At 59.3% G+C, this 19,789-nt stretch overlaps 1 protein-coding gene across 1 annotated transcript in view; it reads right to left on the bottom strand.

Moving 5' to 3' along the window:
• The window catches only part of PDE2A (phosphodiesterase 2A), a 41,913-nt gene that overhangs the window by 11,728 nt on the left and 10,396 nt on the right, over positions 1 to 19,789 (bottom strand). The window contains exons 2-3 of the mRNA XM_054270503.1: positions 11,634 to 11,685; positions 372 to 461 (exon numbers count right to left, since the gene is read on the bottom strand). Of these exons, the coding sequence (XP_054126478.1) occupies positions 372 to 461; positions 11,634 to 11,685 (142 nt within the window). The remainder of the gene's footprint in view (positions 1 to 371; positions 462 to 11,633; positions 11,686 to 19,789) is intronic.

Raw genomic sequence — 19,789 nt, forward strand, 5'->3', positions numbered from 1 at the left:
GCCCTGCCCACGCACTGAGCCCTGCTCAGGTGTGCACAGGTAACTGTGCACGTGTGCCCCATTCCCATCCACCCATGGCTGGGGGGGCCCATGGCATGGCACTGGCACAATGCCCAGCCACCACCAGCATCAGGGTCACCAGATCAGGGCCACCAGCAACCCCAGGGTCACCATGTGCACCAGAGCCACCACCAGCACCACCCCAGGCTGAACCCCAGCATCAACCAGCAGATAATCCACTCTCTGCTCCCTCTGGGGCTTCCCCCAATCCAGGGAGTCTCAGCACCCGCATAATCCCACCCAGCCGAGGAGGATGCTCTGCTCCCCATCCCTCCCAGCCCCCAGGGGATGCAGATGCATCCCCCACCTACCACGGCGGGCAGCAGGGTGACAAGGGCATGGCGGAGGGCATCGCGCAGGGCGGCGGCATCAAGCGCAGCCCCCAGGCTCAGCAGAGCATCCTGCAGGGACAAGAGCAGAGCAGGGGCTCACTGGGGGTTGATTCCATGGAGAAGGGCACTGCAGCACCCACCCTCTCTGACCCCTGCCATGGCACGGATCCTTGTGCTCCCAGACCCCTTGCAGTCTGCCTGATGCCCTTTTTGGAGCCAAACCCTCCTGTGCTGGTCAATGTCCATCATGTGGGGAGGTGGGAGGTCCCCAAAAAACAAAAAAGGAGAGGAGGCTTTGGCACACTGCCCTCAGTGCTAGCCATACCATAAAGCACCAGTGAAAAGAGAAATGGGGCAAGGAGATGGATTAAAGCTCATCTGGGGATTACAACCCCGTGGAGGGAAGAGGTGTTAGGATGGACAAATGGAAAAGCTGGGGGACACATGGAAAAGCTGGGGAGCACAGGAGGCTCTGTGGTGTGACCCTCCCAGCTCTGCTCCTGCCTCCAGCCTTGTCTGGGAGACTGGGATAAGGATGATGTTATGATGGAAACAGTAGGTGCTTGGAATCAGACTCTGGATAATGGCTTTGGGATTTGCTCTTCCTCTGGTCCCAGCCTTGCCAGGTGGCTCCCAGCTCCATTCCCGATAACCAGACCTGGGGACTGTCATGCCCCCCATGACCCCATCCAGGACAGCAGCCCTGTGCAGGGCCATGCCACCCACCCACCCTGGGAGCATTCTTGGCCACGGGGCCACATCCACATGGCACTGGGAGCGTGGCTGGCAGTGAGGGTGCTTCCAGCTGAAGACATGGGCACTGGATGTTATTCCAACAGGGCCGCATCTCCAGTCACTTACTCACACTGGAGACACATGCACTGTAGAATACAGCCAGGCCTCAGCCAGGTGGCTGTCCTGCCGTCCCTCTGTCCCACCAGATCCTCCACAGTGGCCCCCCTGGGGTGGGGGAAGATGGGGCAGAGCCTGAGCGGGTCCTGTAGGTCTGCTTGGGGCACCAAATGCCAGTGGCATTCCTGGTGTGGGGATGGACAGGTGGCAGCTGGACATGGGTGGTGGCTTTATTAGGGCTGGGAATACAGGTCCATCCCTGAAACGGCGAGGGGAAAGCTGCAGGAGCTAAAAGAAGATATTCCCAAGACAAAGAGACAGCAGCAGATGCTGGCAGAAGGGTTTGCAGCCTTGCAAGAAGGTAGAGAGAGTGAGGGTGGGCTAGGAAGGACATCACACTCATTCCACTTATCCCACTCATCCTGCTAAACTGCTTCTCCCACTCATCCCAGCCTATTCACTATATTGATCCAGTTCATCCAACTCATCCCATTTGATGGCTCATCCCACTCAACTCCTTGTCCCACTTGTCCTGCCCATCCCACTCATCCCACTCAATGGCTTGTTCCTTTCATCCAGCTCAACCCACTCATCCCACTCAGTGGCTCATCCCATTCAATGGCTCATCCCACTTCTTCGACTTGCCCCACTCATCCTGCATATCCCACTTGTTCATCCCACTAATTCCATTTGTCCCACTCATCCCACTCCCAGTCCACATCCTCCAGCCCAGAGCAGAGGTTCACCCCAACACCCTCACCCCCTGTCCCCCAGCCCAGAGAATGCTGCAGACCCACTCTGGGGGCTCTGCCAGGACAGAGCCTGGGCCCAGAGCCAGCACAGCCAGAGCCACCACCACAGCCACATCCCAGTTATTGCCATAAACAGCCTTTCCCTCTGCTGAGGAGCCCCCTGTGTCCTACTCCCAGCAATCCACACCATCCAGGCACTACTCCAGTTTGGGTGAGGGCTGCTTCAGATCCATCACTACTGCACAAGTGTCAGGGTCTTTGGATGAGGCTGCATTGGCACACACACCCCCAGCCCCAGTGGAGAGATGAAACCATCAGCAGCCCATGCCTGTCACCAGGAATGTCACTAGGATCCACACAGCCCTGTACCTGCACCCAGTGGAGACCAGAGCTCTCCCAGGGAGAGCTCCCAGCACCTGCTCTGCATCCCAGCTTCCATGGAGGGCAGAGCTATGGTAACATTTCCCAAAGAGGCACAGGGGGTGAATTAACATCACTAAAACAGGGGAAAGCATAGAGGGACTGCAATTCCTGGCTGCTGGAGCAGAGTCACCACCCTCATCCCAGGTGCTGCACACCCAGCAGCTCTGGAGGGAAATGCTGTCTGGAAATGGGCATGGAGAGAGGGCTTTGGGAACAGATCCAAGGACAGGGTCTGGGAAGGGGACACAGCATAGCATGGCATCGCTGACAGCCCCAGGAGCTGAGGATGCTGCTCCTGCAGAGCAGGTGAACAGCACCCTGTCCCTGTCCTGTCCCCATGGTGCACACTCATGGCCCTGTGAAGCCCCTACCCAGGGACTGCTGTCACCTTATCTCTGGCCCAAGAGGACAAGGATACTGATGTCACCATGCCAGACTCCCTGAGCTGACAGGGTGACCCATGGGGACCTCAGTGCTGGCAGGAATTTTGCCAGCTCTCCTTGGCCAGCATCCCATGGTGGGTGCAGCACCAGAGCCATATCTGCCTCAGTATTCCCTGGAGCCAGTGGAAGATTAATGACACCATTCATCTCCTTGGAGTAAGGATTTGTCTCTGCTCCAACATGGACACCTCCACTCTGGCAAAGCCAAATCCTGCCACAGGCCAACTCCTGCTCTCTCCCTCATGGAAAATGGCCCTTTCTCTCCCCTGCTGTTTTTGCCCCTCTTTTTCCCTTTGGATAGCTGCAGAAGCATCCTGTCCCTATGCATCCTTTTCCCCCCTAGCACAGGCTCCCAAGCCCCTATCCCAGGCTTCCATAGATCCCGCTGGGATTTAAAAACAGCTTTTTTTTTTTTTTTTTTTTTTTTTTTTATCAGAGGGAATTCACCAGCAGTGAAAACATGAGAATCAGCAATTTCTGTCCCCTGACCCCCTCCCCATCCCCACCAGCTGTGGAAGCTTGGTTTGTCCTCCCTGGCACCCCCAGCTTCTCTGGGTGTTTATGAAATAGAGAAATCCCATCCTGGCCAGCTTCCTCTCCAGAAAGGTTCATTTCACACCTGCCATGTGCAGGGTGGGGGCCTGGAGGAGGAGGACACTGACACCACAGGGTCTCAGGTCTCTGAGCTCGCACCCCTTCTCCTGACCTTGCTCCTGGGAGATGAATGGAGGAACCCCAAGGGTGAGGAGGAACCCCCTGGCAGCAGGCAGAGGCTGGATCCACGCAGTGAGGCACCCACTGGGATGTTCAGCCCTCCTGAGGGTACCTGGGCCTTGGGGTCTTTCTCTGATGGGGGTACACACCTGAGCATACACTCGGTGAGTGGAGTTTGCATGAAGCAGAGCTCAGAACCGGGACCTGCCTCCCACTGGATTCCTCTTTAACCATGGGAAAGCAGGCCCAGAGATCCAGGAAGCAATTCCAGGTGCCTGGGAGCATCCTGATCCCAGCGGAGTGCTGAGCAGGGCTGCAGCACCCCCAGCCTGCCTGGCAAGGGAGTGCTGGGCTGGAGAGGCCCCAGATGGATCCTGCCATCACTGCCAGCACCCATGGGTGCTGATTCTTCAGGGAATGCTGGCAGCAGCCCAGGCTTCAGTGGCAGACTCCTGCCACAACCCTCCCCAAAGAACCTCGAGGAAATGAATCATCTCCCTGCCGAGCTTCCAGCCCAGCTTTGCTGTAAAGATTCCAAGTAAATGATCTGCCAGAGGTGACCGCTGGAGCTTGAGGCATCCACGGCACAGTGAGCCCTCAGAGCTCACTTGGCTCCTGCCCTCCAATGGGACCTTATCCATCTGTGAGCACAGGGAAAATGAGCCCAATTAATTTTGACAGTGGATTAGTCTATTAGCCCCTGCCTGAGCAATGACCTTTGGGATGGAGCTGGACATCGCTCTGTCTGGACAACTTCATCCCCAGTTGTGGGCCCCAAATGAAATTAGAGCTTCCAAGATGCTGAGTGGGCAGCACATCCCAGTGCCCACATCCCATGCAGATGCTTCTCAATGCATTTTACAGGTTCAGGTTGCAAAGGGACTGGGATGCTTGGGACTGCAGAACACAGCAAGTAGGGGTCTGGGGCACAGCAAAGGACCCCCCTGCTGCCTGTGTCACCAGCCCCAATGTCTCTCACAGAGGATTTGCAGACTTCAAGGACAGAGAAGCTGCTCCCCAGGGAATTCCCTCCCAAGCAGAGCCCTGGATGAGGAGGGTGACTATGTGGTCACCTCATTGCAAGGCTGAGAGCCAGTGCTAAGGGCTCAGGGCTCCCTCCCACTGAGGTCTCTTCAGATAGGGTGCATTTTTAGCCACCAGCCTCTGGATCTTGTTACATTTGACAGGTGAAAAGCACAATCCCGTTTGGATTCCTGGGAGGCAGCCTACCTCCACCTGCAGAGCCCCTCACCACTCCTTGTGTCCCACCCACACGGTGCCTGGATACCTGTCCCTGTCCAAGGGCTCCCTATCCACCACAGCCCCGCAGGCAGACACACCCACCCTCTCTCTGCCTTTTCCCAGCCCTTTCCCCTTCCCAGGGAAAGTGATGGGGAACCATTTTCCCCTCCTGCCTCCCCTTCAAGGAGGAAGAAGCTGCTCCAGGACCCCCTTTTGCCCCCACCCATCACACCCCGAGTTGTTTCCAAGTGCACGGGGACAGATGTCCCTGCCTTTGTCACCTCTCCAATGCACGGCTGCAGAGTGACAGCACCACGGGGAGCAGCTGATCCCCCTGGGCCTCCAAGCTGAGCCACAGCTGCCAGCAAACACCCAGCCCGCGCCCGCGCCGCCCTGCCCAAGCATTTGCCGAGCAATCTGGCGGCATTAAAAATATCCCAAAATATCCCCGAGCCATGATTCATCCTCCTCTCCCACCTCCAGCAATGCTGAGCCGCCCCAGCTCCCTCCAGCCCTGGGGGGCTGCTCTCCCCTGGCTGCTCTGGCCGTGGTGGTTAAATATAGCCCGGCTCTGTGGCAACGCCGGGCTGACAACCAGGGGCAGGGCCAGGCAGGAGAGCACAGCTCTGACACCGGGCATGGATGGGGAAACACAGCCAAGGAGCAGGGAAGCAGCTCCTGAAGGCAGCAGGTCACCAGCTGTGCTGTGGGCAGAGTGACACTGCTCAAAGCCTGTCACCCTGGCCCTGTTCCGTGCACTGCTCCTTCCCCCGGGCCCAATGCCACGATTTCCCAAGGAATTCTCCCTACAGAGCTGGGCAGCATCCCTGTTCCCATCCCCCCAGGAGCATCCCTGATACTCTTCAGCTCTGCCATCCCACTTATGGGACGTTACACTGCTCAAACCCTGTCACCCTGTCCCTGCTCCCCACACTGCTCTTTCCCCCAGACCATGGTTTCCCAGGGAATCCTCCCCACAGAGCTGGGGAAATAGAGGCAACATCCCTGTTCCCACCCCCCAGGAACATCCCTGATACTCTTCAGCTCTGCCATCCCACTTATGGGATGTTACACTGCTCAAACCCTGTCACACTGTCCCTGTTCCCCGCACCACTCCTTCCCCCAGGCCACGATTTCCCAGGGAATCCTCCCCACAGAGCTGGGCAAATAGAGGCAGCATCCCTGTTCCCACTCTGCCAGGAGCATCCCTGACACCCTTCAGCTCTGCAACAGGCTGTTACACTGCTGACACCCTGTCACCCTGTCTCTGTCACCCCCCACACTGCTCCAGGCTCCTTCCCTCTGCCCCACAGTCACAATTCCCCCGGAAAATCTCTCTGTAGGGGTGAGAAAACAGTGGTGTCCCCAGTGCCCCAAAGCAGCACCCCTGATAACCCTCCAGCAGTGTCCCTGGAGCAAGGTGCAGGGCAGCAGAGGATGGAGGGATGGATGGAAGGTAGAGCTGGCAGCTCTGCCCAACTCCAGTTGGGAAGCCATCCATCCATTTCCTCCCAGCACCGCTCTTAGTCCCAAATTACATTGCTTTAATCTAATCAGGCAGCAACAACCTGCAACACGGTAGCTCCTTAATTACCTCATCTTTTCCAGGGGGATAATGAGGGCAAACAGGAAGGAAACACTTCTGGGATATCTCTTGTCTCCTCATGGTCATTTGCCTGGGGGTCCTGTTGCAATGTATGGATGGGAAGCAAGGGCTGAGGTGCAGGACCCTGCCATGGAGCTACCCTGGCACCCAGTGATCCAGGCTGAGGCTTCCAAGGGCTGGAGGACGCAAATCTGTGGAATCAGCCATCCCAAAATATCACACAAGTAGCCCTGCATGCCTGTGCCTACCTCAGTTTCCCTTTCTGTGGAGTTTCCTACCTCAGTTTCCCCACCTGAAAAGGGTCATGGCCATGCAAGACTTGCTTAGAATGGCACTAGAGTTTGGTTCAGGTGGAATGAGCCGTGCTGAGCCCAGCGTCTCCCTGGAGCTCAGTGCATCCCTTACCCCATCCTCCTCCTCCTCACCCATACATCGGCCTGGCTGGAGCCTGGCATGCTCACACTGCACAGGACATTTGCACAGACCATTTGCACATGGAGTTTCTACAGCCTGGAACCAGACAGATGCCATTCCCTGAGGACCCCATACATTCTGAGTGGGAGGTTTGCTGAACCAAGCAAATTTCCTAACCTCTGGCAGCTCACAAGCCCTTGGGGTGCTGCTGGCCTGTCCCCCCGCATCCTGGCCTGGCCTCCCGGGGCCAAGAGAACTGGGCTGGAGTCAAGGTTGCTTCCTGTTGATGTCCCTTTGTCGGGCGGGACAAATCGGGACAGCAGCCACACTCCTCAAGGATTTCCGTCCCCAGAACATCGTGGCCTTCTTGGAACAGCAGGCTCGGCCACCAGCCTAATGATCTGTCACTAGTTTGTCACTAATTAGCTCACTATTCTCAGAAAGATGTGAGGGCTGGGGGTCCCACTGTCACTGTCTCTAAGCCACATCAGAAAGGGGGAAAGGGACCCCCCTCAGCTCGGTGTCACTTGTCCCTAACTCATGTCAGGGAGGGACACGTGGACCCTCCTGCAGCAGCTGCAGGGAAGCTGCTCCATGGTTTGGGGAATCCCTGATATGCAGGTGCTGCCTTGACCCCAAAGGACAGAGGCATCCTGGCACCCAGCTTGGGGTGCTGGCAGTGCTGGGAGAGAGGTGGCATGATGGGCATTCCTGGCACATGGCATTGCTGGAAAAACTTCCCTGGCACACAGTCCCCTTCCCATCCACGCTGGCTGGGTTTCCAGGACTTTCCTAGATGTTTTCTGGTGGATTAGCCATGCAGGGCTCTCCGTGCCTGGCTCTGCTTGGGACCATCTTGGCAAAGCTCTGTGGATGCAGCCAGAGAGGGCTCAGGGGACATGTCAGTCCCTTGGGGGGATAGGAATCAGTGGGGTGGGAAGGGGGATGCAGCATTCCCACATCCATCCATGCAGCCCCTCCTGGCAGGGCTGGTGCTAATGGGATCTGCACAGTGATTAGGGACCTCATTTATCAGACTCTGATGGGATCTGGGAAAATTGAATTCCTGGCCATCTGCAGCTGGGGAGGAATTCGATTTGGGCAGTGCTCCGGAGCAGGGTGTGGGGGGCTGGGGGCTGCCAGAGCTGCCCCCCCAGGAGATTCCACTCTGTCTGTATAGGGACTGCTCTTATTTTCCACGCCTGGGAGGGTCTGATGGCGGGATGCAGCTCTTAATTGCCGTGAAGGGGTCTAGGAATTGGGGTGTCTCACTGCTCAGATGGGGAAATTGAGGCACAGCCAGGAGAAGACCAAAGACCATTACATGGCAGAAAGGGTCACAGGGCTGGTGTTTAATGGGTCAGCACCCAGCCAGGGGTCTGGCCTCCAGCTTCCCCTTGTCTGGGGGTGTTCCAAAGCTGTGGTCAGGGCATCCAAAGGTGCCAGACACCCTGCATCTGCCAGAGCAAGGCCAGGAGCAGTGCTTTCTCCTGCACCAAGAGGAGGGAGACTTGGGAGCTAGCACTGCTCCCTGGCATTTTCCACCCCATGGCTCTCTTGGGCAGGTCCCCACGATCCTCTCCCCCACTTCCATGGAGTGGCCAGGGTGGGTATGCATCAGGATTCAGCTGCAAAGGTCCTAGGCCAGTCCCCAAATCCATGGACTCAACTCCCAGAGGACCACCCTCCAGAGCCAGGCTTGCAGGGGATCCCAGCCCACCACCTCCCTGCCAAATGTCACAGCTCCACTCCAAAAAGCCAAGGTCACCCACGGGGCCTATCCCATTCAGGGGGAAGATGCCACCATGTCATCCTGCAACAGGAGCATCCTGTCCCAGCTCTCACTGCCCAGGATGCAGCAGGACTAATCCCCTCCAACTCCTGCTTGGGGTGCAGCAGGAACATCCCCATCCCAGCTCCCGTGCCTGGGGTCCAGCAGGGCACTCCCACTCCAGACCTCCTTCCTGGGTGATGTCACAGGGAATGAGAGCACTGGAACCCATATCCCAAACATCACTGCCCCCCAAAAACCAGCAGCAGGGCACTGCAGTGCCAGCACAGGCTGACTCCACACTGCAAGCCTCGATCACTGCTTGATCCCTGCCCTGTGGGGATCCTAGGCCTGGCTGGGAAACACCGGGCTCCCCCCATCCATGCCAGTTAGGGGATCCAGCTCTGCCCCTGACCCTGGTGAGCGTGGGAGGAAGCCAGCCCTGCTGCATGTCATGGAAAGAAGCCGCCACGGCCCTTTCCTCCCCTTTATTGCCCTGCTGATGTGTTTGTGTCTGCCAGAGGAAACGCAAGGACAAACGCCCGCGTACGCATGTCCCCTCACTGGCCTCAGCAGGCCCTGGGCCCACTGAACGTGGCTGGCCCCACACGGGGGGAAACTGAGGATGGAGGAGCCCCGTGGTGCTGGCTGAGTCCCCCAAGTCCCTGGCAGGTCAGTAAAGGTGCCTGACTGTCCCCCACAGCCCCTCCTGCTTTTCCAGGCTGTGAACATGTATCAATTACCGTTTGATTCATGAGCCAGTCTGCCAGTAATTGCATTGCAGCTCGTGGCAGGGAGGGAGAGCAGGAACAGACATTCTCAGCCTCACCCCACTGCAGGGTGTTGGAGGGAAATAATGCCCCGAGCCCTATATACCCCCTATATGCCCCCCCAGGCTTGGGGATGGGAGTTCCAGATGCAGTCAGTACCCAGGACACCAATGGGGACAGGGGTGCTGTGGTATTTTGTGGGGGATGAGCTGTTCCTCATCCCCCCTGGGCTGGGATGTGCTGGAGAAGGGGCAGGATCCATCCCCACCACTCACTCCTCATACATCCTGGATCACACCCCATTGCCACCGTGGCCTCACACACTGGGGCTGGGGCTGCATCTCTGCCCCACCGTGTGACCCACTCCTCCTCCTCCTCCTCCTCCATTGCCACACCAGCACTGGGTTAAAACCAGCGTGCCCACCCCCCCATATGGGTGCATTTTGTCCCCCCCAGGCTGGGAGTTGTGGCTCCCTGACCCCCCCCAGCCCCAGATCCCCTTGGGCGGCTGTGCCCGGCGTTCAGAGCCTGCCCAGCTGCCAGCACCCTCCTGTGTCCGGCCCGGTGGGGTTCTGGAGGGCTGGCACCGAAAAGGATCACGGGGACCCCCGTGTCCCTGCGCTGGGCGGTGAGCAGGGTCACACTCCACCGCCGTGCTCAGCGACACTTCAGATGTCCCCAAGCCGCCACCTTCCCATCCGGAGGGGGAGGGGGGCTCATTTCCCCCCGCCCGGGGCACACTGGCCCTGCTCAGCTTCTTTCTCTCCGTCAGCAGCTTTCGGCAATTTCCCAGAGAGCGTTTCCTTCCCTTCGCTTCCCAGCTTCAATCTCCAGGTCCTCGCTCCTGTCTCGGACCTGCAGCCCCCTGGAGCCCCCCAAGCAGCTGTACCCCCGGGGGGACCAAGGCCACGGTTCTCACACCCCAAACCATCAGCACACAGGGCAGGGATCCATCCAGGCGAACAGAGGGGAAGAACCCCCCTCAAGTCACCCCCTCCCCAAATTTGGGTGTGCTCGAAAGCGCAGGAGCAGGAGGGACCAAGTGTTTTCCCACTGATGCAGCCTCCATCTCTCCAAAATGTGCAGCTGGTGTAAGGAGGGTGGGGGGCTCAGGGCTGGGTGCTGCTGGGGGTGCTGAAGGGGCTCCGTCCTTCCCAGCACACCCACCCCGAGGTCTGGCAGCAGGATGGAATTCGCAGCCGAACTCTTGAGGCTCCCACTGCCAGAGGGGCGAGGGGACACAGGGAAGGGGGGACTCCAACCCCCCAGGAAACCGAAACCCCCAAGCATTCCCAAGCACATCGCACCCCAAAACCCCAGGGCAGGATGGACCCCCAGCCCGAGGACACAGCTCCCCCGGGACCCCCATGGTGTCCCCTTCCCCAGGGTGGCTTACACTGTCCTGGAGAGTCCCCATGGCGCGGCCCGGCTCCTGGCGCGGCTGCCGGAGGGCGTGAGGGTCCCCCCGGGACCGAGCCGCCCCCCTCCCTGCCAGTCCAGCCCATTTCCTCCCGGGATCCCGCCGGGATCCGCACCCCCCAGCCCGCTGCCTCCTCCCTGCGTGTCCTCGAACCTCGGATGCGGTCGGGGCGGGGGGGAAGGGACGACGGCACAAAACGGCACCGTCACCCCCGCCTCGGGAGCCCCATGTGTGCCTCAGTTTCCCTGTCAAGCTCTCCACGTGGGGTTCAGAGCCCCCCACCGAAAAGCGGGAGACAAGAGGGTGCAGAAAGCCCTCTCCGCCCTTGGGAAGGGATGGGGGGTCCGAGCACGGCGAATCGGGAGCCCCGACTCCCAACCCCGCCCCACAGCATGAACGCGGGGATCCCCCCACCTCCGGGACCCAGTGGGAAGGGAGGCCGCGGGAATGGGGTCCCGGGTGGGAGAGGGGGTGAATCGTGTGTCGTGGTTTGGGAGGGGAGGAGGGCTGAGGGTCCCGGCTGGGAGGAGAAGGGCTTGGGGCGGGGGTCCCCAGTAACAGGGCAGGTGAATCGGGTGTCCCAGGTGCCGGGGGACGTGGGTGGGGGTCCCGGGTAGGAGCGGAGGGGATTCTGAGCGCCCGGGTGGGATGGGGCGGGGGAATGGGGGGGTGGGTTGAGGGTCCCAGGTGCAACGGGTGATAGCTGGGATGGGGGTCCCGAATGGGAGGGGATGCGGCTGGGGGATGGAAATCCCGGTTGAGAAGAGGAGGGTCCCGAGAGGGAGGGAGGGAGGTGCGGGGGAGCCCTCGGGGTGCAGGTCCCGACGTCCCTACCTGTAGCGCCTCGGGGCCGGGAGCGGCGTCCCCCGCCCGCAGGAACCCGCGGCTGAAAAAGCGAAGGAGCGCGATGAGGAGCCGCGGCACCATCCCGGCACCATCCCGGCAGCATCCCGGTCCCGCGCACCCCCGCACCGCCCGCGGGCTGCGGGCACGCCCCCGCAACGACACGCCCCGTCACGACACGGCCGATCGCGACACGCCCCGCACCTGCTCTGCGGGGCTCCGCGGGGCGCTGGGAAGCGAGGATGGGTGGGGGCTGTGGGGCGGCCGGGGGATCGGACATCACTCTCCAGCCGGGGGTGGGGGTCCCCGGGGTCGAGAGGGTGGTCCCGATGTGGGAATTGGGATGTCACTCCCCGGTATTGGGAGGGGGACAGGAGTGGGAGTCCCAGTGTGGGGTGGTGAAGGGGGAAACGGGAGTGGGGCGGGGGCGCCCATGTGGGGAGAGGATCAGGGCATGACTCCCCACTCTGGAGCTTGCGGGGCAGGTGCCGGGGGTGCCGTCACGGCTCTGGTATCCGGGAGGGCAACAACCTCCCTCCGTGTTAAACCCTCCCCTCCTGGGGGTCGGGCCAGGAGTTTCCCCTTGCCCCTTCTCCCTTCTGGGGCATGTTTCACCTCCCAATAAAGAGACCCCTGTCACCTTAAAGGCTGCGCCCCACGTTTGGGTTGGGACGGTCTTCCCCTCATCCTCCCTGATGGAGGGGCCGAATCTCATCCCATCCCTCGCCCTGGGGTAACCCTGATGCAGGGCTCAGTAGAGAAAGCCTCCCCTGCCCCCCCATCCTATAGGATACTGCAGGGGGTCCTACCCAGTGTGTTCCTCTCTTGGATAAGGAGGGACCCTCATCTTGGGGACCCCTTATAGGGTCTGTTCACCCTCACCCTCCTATATTAACCCCCCATTGCCTTCAGTGAGGAGTGACACCTCCTCCCGTCCCCCCGGCACTTACAAGGATTTCGGGATGCCGCCCCTACCCCAATGGCCCCAGGGAATCTGCACGGAGGGTCGACATGCTCAAGCCGTCACACGACAGCCACATGCCACACGGTGAGAGGGATATCGGCAGCGCGACAATCTCCATCCCTCCCCCTCCTCCTCCTCCTCCTCCTCCTCCTCTGGGCAGAAGAGAAAGTTCTAGTCTGGGGGAGGATGGCCTGCTCTTCCTCCGGACCCCGGGACTTCTGTGTCCCCAGGCACTCCCATGTTCCTGCACCCTGTACCCTTGCGCCTCCATATTCCTGTGTCCCTGCATCCTGTGTCCCACACTCCCGTGTCCCTGCACCCCTGTACCCTTGCTCCTCCATGTTCCTGTGTCCCTGCATCCTGTGTCCCACTCCCTGCCCAGGCACCCCTGTGTTTCTACACCTCTGTGTCCCTGCCCCCAGGGTTCCCTTCAGGGACAGGGTGCTCCGAGGCTTGGCTGGGGGTTGGCAAAGGACTCCTCGCATGGTCTCTGAACACTCGCTAGGACAGGACTCGTGATAAGGAAATGCCACCCCGAGGCAGGAGCCAAGCAGGGTAGAGTTTAGGGACACTGCATGCTGCACCCTCCATCTGGCTCCCTGCTCCCCGAGCCCCGGCATGCCGGCCCGGGGAGCCCAGAGGAGGCTCAGGGTGGGCCGGGGGAGGCTCAGGGTGGGCCGGGGAGCCCGGGGGAGGCTCAGGGTGGCCCGTGGAGCCCGGGGGACACTCAGGGTGGGCCGGGGAGGCTCAGGGTGGACCGAGGAGCCCGGGGAAGGCTCAGGGCGGCCCGCGGAGCCGAGCCTGGGGGAAGCTCAGGGTGGTCCGGGGGAGGCTCAGGGTGGGCCATGGAGCCCGGAGGCTCAGGGTGGGCCGTGGAGCCCGGGGGACGCTCGGGGTGGGCCGTGCAGCCCGGGGGACGCTCGGGGTGGGCCGTGCAGCCCGGGGGAGGCTCAGGGCGGCCCGTGGAGCCGCGGGGCCATCTAGCGGCCAGAGCCACCAGGAGCTCCCGGCCCATCCCGGACCCTGCCGCAGCGCCCCGGCCGCGGGCTGGTTCTGCCCTGCGGGTGACACAGGGCCATGGGCGTCTCTCGTCTGGGGTGGCACAGGATCATGGATACCCCTCAGGGCAGCGTCTCACAGAGCCCATCTTTCCGATTAGGACACCACCAGAGCCGCCAGATCCCCGAGATCAGGCTGTGGAATCCCCCGCTCTGGGGTCACCCTGCTGCAGGTGTGGCCGAGTGTCGCCCCAGCCCGGACAGGTCCTGCTGGCACGGATGTGGGTCCGGGGATCCATGAATAAAGCAGCTGGGAATAGCAGGTCCCCTGTGGGGCCGACAGTGGGAACACCCCAAGGAGCTGGGCGCTGGCAGGATCCATGTCCTGCCACCTGGCACAACGCTGTCACCAGAGCCACCCACAGCAGCTGACAGCCAGCACAGCTGCCCGGGGAACACAGAGGCATCGCTGGGCACAAGGACACAGCACAGAGCTGTCCCTCGGGCTCACCCAGAGGTGCCTGGGGACAGGGGGTGGAACACAGGGCATGGGACACAGGGGGTGGGACACAGGGGATGCAGGGACACAAGGGTGCAGGGACATGGTGGGGAGGAGCTGGGGTACAAGTGTTAGGACACAGGGCACAAAGGCCTGGGGACAGAGAGGGAGACACAGGTACAGGGGCACAGGGAAATGGCACACAGGGACATGGCAGTGTAGGGACACAGGGGCACCTGGGAACAGGGGAATGGGACACAGGTGCAGGGATGCAAGGGTGCAGGGACTTGTGCTGCAGCACCACTGTTGCATTCATACATCATTGCTCATCTCCCAGTCAGTCCTGGGGTAATTATGAGCTGATCCCTGGCTTTTCTGTGTGCCCCAGGAATGGCGTTCCTTGGATGGGAACATCACAGTGGTCAGATGGACACACATACAGCCTCAGAACCCACCCCTGGAGCTGCTGGGGAGTAACTGTAGGTGCTCAGGAGAGGCAGCAGTGTGGGCTTCCCACATTTCCATCCATCCTGTAGTTTTCCCTTGTTCCTGGCCTGAAGTGGATCAATCAATGCTGTGCCTCCTGTCTCTTTCTGGGAACTGGGGAGCAGCCACGCCGCATCCCATCTGGAGGGTGTCTGATGGCATCAGTGGGAATAAAGTTCATGCAGGCAAGTAAATATTGACCTTTATTCCATGGTAATGGAATATTCCACACCAAAGACACTCACATAAACCCCACTCCAGCTTTTCTCTGGGAGGTGCTGGCAGCAAATGGTACCGAACTCTCAAAGTTGAAGATTTTGGGGGGGTTAAGGCACCAAGATGAGCCTTCACACCCTGTGTAACCCTGAAATCCCATTTCTCCCCATCTGTGCAGCATCTGTGGGCACACTGGATATCCTGGGAGCACTGGGATGGGAGAGCAGGGCAGGAGGAGCATGGCTGTTCCCAGCTGGGCCAGGAGTGCTGTGAGCCCTGTAGGATCAGCAGTGCTCCATTAAACTGTGGCACCAGTGCGGACCCAGGGCTGGATGCTGGCTCTGGGGAGGCACAGCACTGTGCTGCCTTCTGGAGCATCCCTGTCCTCTGGGAAAGGAGGGGACACAGTGGCCAGTGCAGGTGGCACATGGGGCTGGGGTCCTGCCCAAGAACAGAGATGACAGAGACTCAGCTGAGTCTGGAGGACATGGCCATGAACAGAGCTGCTGGATCCGTGAATGAATTGGGGTGTTATTGTCTGGAGCTGCTGGCACAAGGTACACTGGCAGCTCTAAACCCCACCAGAAATCAATCCATCTGCTCTTCCTCTCTGCACTAATCCCCACAATGGCACCCAATCGATATCCCATTTACTGCTCTGTGGTTTCCCCATGGATAAATCCCACTCAGTGCCCAGGATGCAGCTGCAGCGCTTGAGTGGGGCAGGGAATATGGCAGGGCAGGGAATGCTGAGGGACAGGGAATGCTGTGGCACAGGGAATGCTGTGGGACAGGGAATGCTGAGGGACAGGGAATGCTGTGGCACGGGGAATGCTGTGGCATCCCTCACCCAAGCAATGCCAGGCACAGGCTGGGGGTGCTAGAAGATTCCATGGCATCTGGTGGGTTCACTGCATGGAGCTGCTGGGAGCAGCAGGAGAGTTGGGAATGTGTGGACGCAAGGAAGAGCTGAATGATCTCAGGCTGGGCAGGGATGGGGTGTCCTGGCAGCAGCCCCCCAGTGGGGATGGCCCCCAGAGGTGCCAGCTGCAGAGACCTGGCTGCATCAGCTCTGGGGCTTGGGCTGTCATTGCATTCAAAGCGGGATAACAAAGGGATGAGGAAGCCCTGCACCCTTCAACGTCTTTATAAATGAATTGGACACAAGACTGGAAGTTCAGACTAAGCAAGTTCACAGACAATAAAAAACTGGGAGGGGCTGCTGGCAAATTGGAGGGTTGGACAATTGCCGCGTGTGTGAAGCTCAACAAGGATTCTGCATCTGGGATGGGGCAACCCCGGTGTACACACAGACTGGGAAATGATTTGCTGGAAAGCAGTGTCGTGGAAAGGGACCTTTCCATGACAACAGTTGAACAGGAGTGACATGAGTCACACCCATGTCCTGGGGGGCACCAGGCACAGCATCACCAGCTGAGCAATGAGGGAATTGTCCTGCTCTGCTCTGGGGCAGCCTCACCTCAAGTGCTGGGGGCAGTTCTGGGCATCACAAAGTAAAAAAGACATTAAAGCCACTAGAGAGAGTCTAAAGAAACGCTGTGAGGGTGGTGAAGGGCCTTGAGGGGAAACTGTATGAGGAGCAGCTGAGCTCACTTGGGCTGTTCAGCCTGGACAGGAGGAGACTGAGAGGAGACCCCATTGCAGGTACAAATTCCTTGTGAGGGGAACTGGAGGGGCAGGCACTGACCTCTGCTGCCTGGTGACCAGTGACACTCCCAAAGGAATGGTCTGAAGTTGTGTCATGGGAGGGTTAGGTTGGATATTAGGAAAAGATTCTTCACCCAGAGGGTGGCTGGACACTGGAACAGGCTCCCTAGAGCAGTACCAAGCCTGACAGAGATCAAGCAGCATTTGGACAGTACTTTTGGGCATGTGATGGGACTCTTGGGGACGGTGCTGTGCAGGACCAGGAGCTGGACTGGATGCTCCTTGTGGGTTCCTTCCAACTGAGCGGATTCTGTGGAGGGGTGACAAAGGGATAAGGAAGGGCCCAGCTGATTAAGTGATACCACTGATGAGTGAGTGATGGAGCCCTTGGAGGGTCTCTGTGGGGACATTTCAGAGCAAGGCTGGGGCTGGGGGGCCACCAGCAGCCCACAGACATGACAGGGCTAATGGGGGGGACAGATGGGATGGCAGAGCCCTGCTGGCCCCACTGTGGTGGCCAGGTCCCTATGGGGCCGAGACAGCTCTTGGCTCTGCTTCCACACCTCTGTCCCCATTCTTTGGCTGCTTTCCCAGCCGGCTCAGACAGTCCTCATGGACAAGCTGTGGGCATGGTGGCCACCAGCATCTTCAGCCTGGCTGGTGGGATTTCCTTTCCTGAGTTGCACACACCTGTCCCATGAGATTGTCCTGCGTGGGCAGGGACAGAGCACACCCTCACTGTGCCCTCAGAGGGGTGAGGGAGAGGGGATATCCATAGGGACAGCCTGCATCCAGGGATTGGCATGTGCCATGGTGAGAGCAGGCACCCAGAGGGACAGCATGTGTCCAAAGGGACAGCGTGTATCCAAAGGGACAGCATGTGTCCAAAGGGACAGCGTGTATCCAAAGGGACAGCGTGTATCCATCAGGACACTGTGTATCCATGGGGACAGCATGCATCCACAGGGACAAGTGTGTCCATGGAAACAGCCTGAATCCCGGAGGACAGCACGTGTCCGTGGGTGACAGCCTGGACCCAGCAGCACAGCGTGTGTCCAGAGGGACAACCTGCTTCCAGGGTGACAGCATGCACTCATGGGACCAGCACATGTCCAGGGGCACAGGTGACATCCTGGGGGACACCCTGTGTCTGGAAGGACACGGCACACCTGGGGACAGCACGTGTATGAGGGACAGCAGGTGCCTGAGAGGACAGCACGTTTGCAGAGGGACAGCATGTTTGACAAGGGACAGCACATGTCCATAAGGACAGGGCTTGCCTGGAGGAACAGGATGTCTCTGGAGGGTCACATGGATTTTGGGGAAATTATGTGCCAGAATGAGAGTGTGCAGCAGGAGAAGGGACAGCAGGAGAAGGGACAGTGTGTACTGGGGGTACAGCAGCCCCTGGACATGCAGTGCCACACCACTATTCCAGGTGGCCCAGCAGCAATAAGGAAGGTCCCAGCCCAGCCCAAGCATATGGGGGACAGGAATTTACTGCCAGGTTAAATAAAAGATGAGGAGATGACATCCACTGGCACTGGATGTGTCACTCTGAGCTGACCCCACTCCAGCTGCAGGCCATGAGGACTTGGCCACCTGCTCTCACTGGTCCCTGCCACTCTCCTTGGCCCCTTATTAGGGGTGGGGTTGCTGCCAGGTGACAATGGAGTGTGGTGGTGCTACCATGAGCACCCAGGGATCTGTTCAGAGACAGAGAAGCAGGCCTGGTTCCCACCAGCCTGGAGACCCCAAAGAAATGTGGCACACAGGGAATAGGGTCCCTGTCCCTGCACTGGTGCCTGATCCCACAGGGTGACAGTGTCACTTCAGAAAGCCCTGACTCCAGGGATGCTCTAAGCCCTGTTCCAATGGGTGCTCCAAGCCCAAATCCCAGGCGTGCTCTGAGCCCTGATCCCAGGGGTGCTCCATGCCTCAATCCTAAGAATGTTCTGACCATCTTTCTAGGGGTGCTCCAAGCTCTGAGCTCCCCAGGATGGTCTGAGTGGTGATCCTGGGACACTCTGAGCCCTGAGTCCCTCTTCCAGATTCCTCTTCCAGCTTCCTACTGGCACCCTCAGGATTTTGCTCCCCACTCAGCACAGCTCTCCATGGGCATCCCTTGGCACCTGGATGCTTGTTGCCATTGTCTCACCTGGCACCTGCCTGCTTCAATGCTCCCTCATCATCTCTTCTGCTAGCAAAGCAATCACTCCCCAATTTAACCTGGATTAAAGCAGCATTGCTCACTTGCTCCCTCGCTAGTTCTTTTCCAATTAATTTGTTCCTCGCTTTTATTTCCTAATTAATTCTTCAGGCTCTTTGGCAAGGAAACAACAGTGGTGCCCAGGGTCTCAGGAAGGGATCAGGATTAATTATCCCAGTGGGAATGAGCAGAGGGGAAGAGAAGCAGGGGCTTAGCCCAGGATGGGGACATGGATCTGGGGTGAGCAGTGTTCCCTGGACCACCCATAAACATCCCATACAAAGGAGAACCATGGGATGAGGGGCTCACAGCTTACATCATTTCCATCTTCCCTTGGGAATGTCACAGGGACAAAATCCTCACAGAAACCACTATGATGCCTCTGGGGGGGCACCCTAGGGGCAGGTTGCAGTGGGGGCCCAAGTCCTGCAAGGGTTAATGCACAGTACAGCACAGGGTGTTGGAGCTAAAAATACTGTGCCTTTCTTGGGATTTGCTCCAATGACTCATTCCTTTCTGTAATTTATTGCTCGTTACATAATCACTTTCATTTTCAGCTGGAGAAAAATGGAATATGTTTTTTTCCCCTTTTCTTCTGTTTTTTTCAAATGAAAAGGGCATTTTAGCACATAAGCACCAGCCATTTTCCCAGCTCTTCCTGGCATCTTCCTGGCAAAGGGCTGGCATGCTGCCTCCAGCTCCAGTCTTCATCCAAAGACTCCCAAGAGCGTGGGGAGCTCTGGGGTCTGCTAAAGAGGGAAAGGGGAGTGAGAGCTCTCTGGGTGCTGGGAGGGCAAAACACCCTGAGGCAGCTCAGGGGGAGGTTCTGGGATGGATGTAGGGGCTGGATCCACCCTTTGTGCCCGTTGCCCAGCCAGGGTGAGCACCCCTGGCACTGCTGCAAGGGCACTGCTGGGCTCCAGCTGTGTCCCAGCAAACCCAGGGCTGCATGCCAGCAAGCCCAACGTGGTACTCCAGCAATTTGGGCACTACGGCCCAGCAAACCCACTGCTGTGTCTGAGCAATCCTGGGGCTGCATCCCAGCAAGTCCAGCTCTGTGTCCCAGCAAACCACTGGGTTTGCTGCATCCCAGAAATGCCAGTGCTC

This window comes from Melozone crissalis, unplaced genomic scaffold, assembly GCF_028551555.1.
Source record: "Melozone crissalis strain CALT ecotype California unplaced genomic scaffold, PUWL_Pcris_2 ptg000009l_1, whole genome shotgun sequence".
Taxonomy (NCBI): Eukaryota; Metazoa; Chordata; class Aves; order Passeriformes; family Passerellidae; genus Melozone; species Melozone crissalis.